Consider the following 7,443-nt stretch of genomic DNA (forward strand, 5'->3'; position numbering starts at 1 on the left):
CCTCTTCATTTTGCACCTCTTGGTCTGCTCATTTTGCTTATATGGCCAAAAGTATCCGTATTTCGTTCCTTTTATTGAAGAATATATTTCTCTTGCTTCATGTTTATTGTTTCACCTGGATTCCGAGTTATTTTTTCTGAAGCACATTTTCAATAGATCTGGAAAGTGAACGTTGTGGGAAAATTGCGCTCGCTCGACACCTCCGACTATAAAATTCCACAGAAATGTGGGATATTAAATATCCTATCTTTGTTTTTGTTTGTTTGTTTGTTTGTTGTTTAACGCCGCACTCAGCAATACTCCAGCTGTATGGCGGCGGTCTGTAAATAATGGAGTCTGGTCAAGATAATCAAGTGTTTGACATCATGAGCATCGATCCACGCAATTGGGATCGATGACATCAACCATGTCAGCGAGCCTGACCACCCGATCCTGTTAGTCGCCTCTTCAAATTGAAGTGAATGGTTTACTCTCCGATGTGTTAAGTCCATTTCGCGTAGATCTGTGTAAACCCCATATCTCCAACCCCCCCTCCTTATGTTTTTGGTCGGCCGATTGACGTCACCCAATGAGTGTAAATATTGTAATAACGGGATGTGCTGCCGTTCGCTTTATTTCAAAAAGAATTTTAAAAGAATAGATAATCTGTGCCATTATCTTGATAATTCCATAAGTATACTTCAGCCAAATAAAGGAAGCTTTTTCGCATCCTTCATAGTATCATTTGGAGACGAAATGACATTTTGTTGTTGTTTGTAAACAATGCACTCTGCAATATTCGGGAATATGAATTGCGTAGATCGATGCGCATGCATCACTGGATTGTCTGGCCCAGGCGCGACTATTTACAGACTGTCGTCACAAAGCTGAAATAAACAACACACAAACAAACAAGCAAACACTCACTCACTCACTCACGGAGCGCCTGCGGGGATATTAATTTCGATCAAAACTGTAATCCTTCCTGATAACGCATAACCCAACAGGCAGGCATACAGAGACGGCCGCGTGTGCAGCAACGATGTGGACGGTGGTGCTTGCTGCTCTTCTCTGTCCCCCTCTGATGTTTCTGCTTGGTGCATCAGAAGGAAGTGATATACAAGAATGGGAATTTAAGACAAGCAAACAACCTCATGGCTTCAAGTCAACTGTGTTAAAGCGACACCAGGCGGTCTCTCTGCTGATGTGCAGTGTTAAATGCAGTCTGCTAACTGCGTGTGTCACATTTCAGCACAAACGGTGGAAGTCATCCTGCACTGTGTACCGCCGCTTCCGAGATAATGACGTCATGACTGTGACGACATCGTCTGTCCCTGGAGTTATATACTTGACAGCGAATGGTACGTAAAGCTGTTTTAAAATAATTGTGTTCTTGTTAAAACTTGAGCCTGCTACCCGTGAAGATCCGGGGTAGAATAGGTCTTCAGCAACCAGTGCTTGCCGTTAAAGGCGACTATGCTTGTCGTAAATCATATTCCTGCTATATGACGGCGGTCTGTAGATAATCGAGTCTGAGCCAGACAATCCAGTGATTGATATCATGAGCATCGATCCACGCAATTAGGACCGATGCCTCTTACGACAAGCATGAACGCTTTTTACGACAAGCATGCTGTTAAAGGCGACGATGCTTATCGTAAGAGGCCACTAACGGGATCGGGTGGTCAGGCTCGCTGACTTGGTTGATGCGTGTCATCGTATCTCAATTGCGTGGAGGGACGGTCGGGTAGCCTCGTGATTAAAGGGTGCTCTCGTCACGCCGAAGACACGGGTTTGATTCCCGACATGGGTACAATGTGTGAAGCCCATTTCTGGTGTTCCCCGCCGTGATATTGCTGGAATATTGCTAAAAGCGGCGTAAAACCATACTCACTCACTCACTCAACTGCATGGATCGATGTTCATGATATCAATCGCTGGATTGTCTGGTCCAGACTCGTTTATTTACAGACCGCGGTCGTATAGCTGGAATATTGCTGAGTGCGACGTTAAAGATTGTGAGTGAGTTGGGGTTAACGCCGCTGTTAACAGTATTCCAGTTATATCGCGGCGTGTCAGCTTAATGTGGGAGGAGAGCCCGAAGTGATGCAGGTCTTAGACGTTTACCACTTCAGTGAAACCCACGAGCACGGGTATGGGGCTGACAAACCTAGAAACATAAGTGGGGCGAACCGGGATTCGAACCCACAATCATAGGTTTCTGGCGTGCCCAAGGGACGCAACTCTGTACAGGGAATCGCGGCGCCTCAGACGACTGGGCCACCCGTGCCCCCGCTACGCTAAAGAACAAACAAGCAAGTAATATTTTATTAATAATAATATCATTTTGACAAGCACACAACTAAATGTTATGGAGCTTTAACGGGGGCACGAAAGATGGTTGTGTTCAATTTGATTGGTTTATACACTTCTGGGGCGGTCGGGTAGCCAAGTGGTTAAAGCGTTCGCTCGTCACGCCGAAGACCCGGGTTCGATTCCCGACATGGGTACATTGTGTGAAGCCCATTTCTGGTGTCCCCCGCCGTGATATTGCTGGAATATTGCTAAAAGCGGCGTAAAACCATACTCACTCACTCACTGCTGTTTCAGCTCCCTGCAAGGGCCAACACTACGGCAAAAGGTGTTCCAATAATGCTGAATGTTTGGATCACTGGACACAGTGCATTGACCAAGTATGCAGATGTCAACCAGGCTACAGCTTCAACCCAGGGTCCTGTTCATGTATCGAAGGTACAAAGGACATCTTGTTAATGTAATTGTTTAACAACGCCCTCGGCCATATTCCAGCTTCATGACCGCGTAGTGCGTTGTTAAACAATTACATCACGCACTCAGCGATATTTCAGCTTCATGACCGCGTAGTGCGTTGGTAAACAATTACATCACGCACTCAGCGATATTCCAGCTTCATGACCAGGTAGTGCGTTGTTAAACAATTACATCACGCACCCAGCGATATTCCAGCTTCATGACCACGTAGTGCGTTGTTAAACAATTACATCACGCACTCAGAGGATATTCCAGCTTCATGACCACGTAGTGTGTTGTTAAACAATTACATCACGCACCCAGCGATATTCCAGCTTCATGACCGCGTTTTGAGAAGATCAAAATATCAACATAATCAACACTGAAAATGACAATCATACCGCGACCGAGAATGACGTCAGAGCCCCCCAAAGTTGGGTGTGGTACAAAACTCGAGCTTTCAGAATCATGGACAATAGGCAGAGTACATAAACAATCGCTCACGTTAAATAACAAGTCATTAGTAGCGTGTGTGACCACCAAATGCCTCAATACACGCAAAAACTCTTCGACGCACAGAAAAAGTCAGTCGTCTGATGAGGTCACTTGGGATTTGAGGCCATTCTTCTTGGAGGGCCAAGATCAGTTCTTGCCGGTTGGCTGGAGAGTGTGGTCGTTGTCGAAAACGACGATCCATCAAGTCCAAGAGGTGTCCTATGGGGGACATGTCGGGTGAGCGTGCAGGCCACGGCAGGTCGTTGACGTTGTTGGCTGCGAGGAAGTTAGTGACAATTCTGGCTGTATGGGCTCTAGCGTTGTCATGCTGATAAATGACACCACGTGGCTGCTGTTGGAGAAATGGTAGGACAACTGGACGAAGAATGTTATCCATGTAACGCTGAGCTGTCAAGTTTCCGTCAACGATGACCAGCGGTGTCCTCTCCTGCCCACAGATCCCTCCCCACACCATGACACTCCCTCCACCATATGGTACGACCTCCTGCACGCAGCACGCCGCCGTTCGTTCACCCCTTCGGCGGTAAATACGTTGTCTTCCATCAGCCCTAAACATACAGAATCGACTTTCGTCAGTGAAGACAACCCTCTGCCAGTCACGTCGTTGCCAACGTCGTACAGTCCGGTCCAAACTCAATCGCAGACGACGATGTTGCGCTGTCGATAGCTGTCCTCTGTATGGTCCAAAAGACCTCATTCCATGAGCCCTGAGTCTCCTGGCCACTGTCTGTCGACTAACCCTGTGACCTAAGACATTTGTCGCCGATGACGTCACTGTCAGGAAGCGATTTCGGAGGTGCAAGGTACGCAAGTACGGGTCATCATGGGGCGTGGTCACCCTGGGTCTGCCTGTTCTTGGTCTGTCAGCGGTCCGCTCTGTCTGTCTGTAACGTTGCATCAAGTTGGTAACGGCAACACGGGAGCAACCGAAGGTTCGTGCAATATGGGCGTGGGTGGCTCCCATCTGTACCATACCCAAGGCTCGTTCACGTTGTTCGACTGTGAGTCGTGGCATTTCTTTTGTGGTTTTTTTATCACTGTGAATGTCTGACTTGCCGTTGCAATCGTTTTATACCCTTACCCGCACGTGCATTTGCAGTTGTCCGTGGTGCACGTGTTTTTCACTTTCTCGCGTGTTATCTCGCAAACATGTAACAGACGATTAACATTTTCTGCATCCACTATTGTTGTATTTATGTGTTCTAGATAGACTTCATCGAAAAAAAATTTATACTTTGTCTGAAATTTATATTTTCAGTTGGTAAAGTTTCATTTGGACGTCAGTTTATATAGTCATGATCAATGGTAATTTACTACCACCGGACCCGTGAAGATACGGGGTAGAATAGGTTTTGGTTCAGCAACCCTTGCTAGTCATAAAAGGCGACTAACGGGATCGGTTGGTCAGGCTCGCTGACTTGGTTGATGTGACCCGTGAATATTCCGGGGAAGAATAGGTCTTCAGCAACCCAAACTTGCCGTAAAAGGCGACTATGCTTGTCGTTAAAGGCGACTAACGGGATCGGGTGGTCAGGCTCGCTGACTTGGTTGATACATGTCATCGATCCCAATTGCGTGGATCGATGCTCATGCTGTCCATTACTGGATTGTCTGGTCCAGACTTGATTATTTACAGACCGCCGTCATATAGCTGGAATATTGCTGAGTGCGGCGTTAAACAACCAACCAACCATCATGATATCAATCACTGAATTGTCTGGTCCAGACTCGATTATTTACTGACCGCCGTCATATAGCTGGAATATAGCTGAGTGCGGCGTTAAACAACAAACCAACCAACCGACTTAGTTGATGCATGTCATCTTATCCTATTACGGGATAGATGCTCATGAGGTGAATCACTGGATTGTCTGGCCCATACTCGATTTCTTACAGATTGCCTTCATATAGTCTGCAACCTCGGGGTATCGTGGTACTTGTCACACATGTACGCTAAACGGAACAAAATGCATTCACTAACCTTTATGATTATTCGTGTTCTCCATATCAGATGTCATTTATTTTATCTAACAATGCATATTCTACTGATAAAAGTTCATAATTTACATTAGTAGCTCCGAGTAAAAGCTGGGCCTCGCGCTCTGTTTCACAACGGAGAGAACTCCATCGTATCGCGGTACAGAGAAAAGTTGTGTATGGAGGTCCGAATTGTACAAACAGAGGACATAATTCTACCATTTGTTTGTTTCTACCAACCACTTGGTATGGTCATGACAGACATCAGTGATTTGTCCAGACAAGTCCAAAGACGGCACAAGTAAAATTCTACTTACTCTGTTATCAGTAATAGGTACGCAATGCATATTTGCCGAAAAGTAAGAGAACAATATTTAAAAATCAACAACAAAATATCAGAAATGATATTCTAAGATTGTTTTTATAAAAAAATGGAAGACAATAATTTGTCACAAAATGGAAAAATGTTTAATGTGAACAATACATATATAAAAAGCACTCCTCGTATGCCCAAAATATGTATTTATCTTTTGGCTACAAGTGAAGAACGTATTTCTTAGTTTGGCATTATGGCCCTTATGATCTCCCAATAGATTCTGGGCACAGAGCGGGAAAAAATGAGGGGGCTAACGTAACTTCCTTTACCTTATTAGTCGCCATGAATATGCAGATGATCTAGTTCAGGTCGATAGAGAAAGTTTACTTGGGGAACTGCGGGTTATATCGTTGGCCATTGACAGATGGGGTAAGGCAATATTAAAAAAGATGCCAGAAGTATGTGTAAACACATTAATAACTCCTTACCTACAGCAGACGGAACATTCCGAGGAAATTGAAATTGTTTACGAAGTGAGCACTTCCTGGTGACTGATTTGCATTAGAAGACAGCTGCTAAGAGGCGTGTCCCGCGTGAACTACCGGAAATCACAAGTGCGATACGATGAATGCCCATTCGTCCCCACTCGCCCCTTTCCGTAACCTGCAAGAAGACTCGTCCCCCTATCGATGATTGTTATGTGCGAAAATACGACAAACCAATCAGAATGCGCGTATGATTTCCAGTTCTTCGTCAAAGAATCCCTCAGAAATAATTTTTGATTTTACATATGTCTTGCATCTAAACATATACCAAAGACACAGTTAAATGTGTTCAATCATACTGTATAATTCGGTACGTCCCGATGTGCTTTAAATTGCATCTGAAATATATATAATATATGGGAAAATGTGTGAACCATTACGCAACGAGTTGACAATTGTTTTAGGTATGCCCGTTTGCGCTTAGACGGAACCCGGTCGCAAAAATGGCCACGAGAGGGGCACGAGTAAGCTGGAATATTGCTGAGTGCGGCGTTAAACAAGCAAGCAAACTCTAAGTTTAAACCATTCGTCTTTACAGTGTGTGCGGAGTACGGAACAACCAGCAGCCTTCTTTCCCATGGGTACTGCATCACAGGCTACAACGACGCCGTGTACGTGAGCGTGTCCTCCCCCGAGGGCTGCAGGAAGAAGTGCGTGAGGCAGAAATCCTTTCTATGCAAATCCTTCGAGATATGGTTGAATGGGTGTTATTTATCAAGGGTCACAAAACTCGATGTGGAAGCCAGGAAATGGAGGCTGTTTCATTCCTGCTCGTACTTTCAAAGAAACTGTGGGTAGACCCTTAATTATCCTCTGACGTTTGATACTTCACAGAGATGGAAGCAATCTCGGCATACAAACGTGTCGGGTTGAGGTTATCCCCAAGTGTGTTCTTCACACTTAGTTGGTTGGTTGGTTTGTTGTTTAACACCGCACTCAGCAATATTCCAGCTATATGACGGCGGTCTGTAAATAATCGAGTCTGAACCAGGCAATCCAGTGATTAATATCATGAGCATCGATCCACGCACTTGGGATCGATGACATGCATCTACCAAGTCATCGAGCCTGACCACCTAATCCCGTTAGTCGCCTTTTACGACAAGCATAGTGACCTTTTACGGCAAGCATGGGTTGCTGAAGACCTATTCTACCCCGGATCTTCACGGGTGTCGATCCACGTAAGTGGGATCGATAACATGCATCAACCAAGTCAGCGAGGCTGACCACCCGATCCCGATATATTCCTCTCTCACGACAATACACAACTGACTTTCATGAAATAAAACTCTTTTAATCATTAACGTTTCCATTCGAATATATAAAAAAACCGATTTTTTT

At 45.1% G+C, this 7,443-nt stretch overlaps 1 protein-coding gene across 1 annotated transcript; it reads left to right on the forward strand.

Moving 5' to 3' along the window:
• The first annotated feature begins 902 nt into the window (after positions 1 to 902).
• LOC124124146 lies at positions 903 to 7,093 on the forward strand. The gene is made up of 3 exons (XM_046487234.2): positions 903 to 1,340; positions 2,590 to 2,730; positions 6,641 to 7,093. The coding sequence occupies exons 1-3, from the start codon at positions 1,022 to 1,024 to the stop codon at positions 6,898 to 6,900; spliced, it is 720 nt and encodes a 239-aa protein (XP_046343190.2). The 5' UTR covers positions 903 to 1,021; the 3' UTR covers positions 6,901 to 7,093.
• Positions 7,094 to 7,443: the final 350 nt, after the last annotated feature.

The sequence above is a fragment of the Haliotis rufescens genome, unplaced genomic scaffold (assembly GCF_023055435.1).
Source record: "Haliotis rufescens isolate VD_foot unplaced genomic scaffold, xgHalRufe1.0.p SCAF_77, whole genome shotgun sequence".
Taxonomy (NCBI): Eukaryota; Metazoa; Mollusca; class Gastropoda; order Lepetellida; family Haliotidae; genus Haliotis; species Haliotis rufescens.

Coding starts and splice junctions, on each gene's coding strand:
- LOC124124146 (XM_046487234.2), top strand. CDS start 1,022: ATGTGGACGGTGGTGCTTGCTGCTCTTCTCTGTCCCCCTCTGATGTTT. Junction 1,341..2,589: donor TATATACTTGACAGCGAATG/GTACGTAAAGCT, acceptor CTGCTGTTTCAG/CTCCCTGCAAGGGCCAACAC. Junction 2,731..6,640: donor GTCCTGTTCATGTATCGAAG/GTACAAAGGACA, acceptor TCGTCTTTACAG/TGTGTGCGGAGTACGGAACA.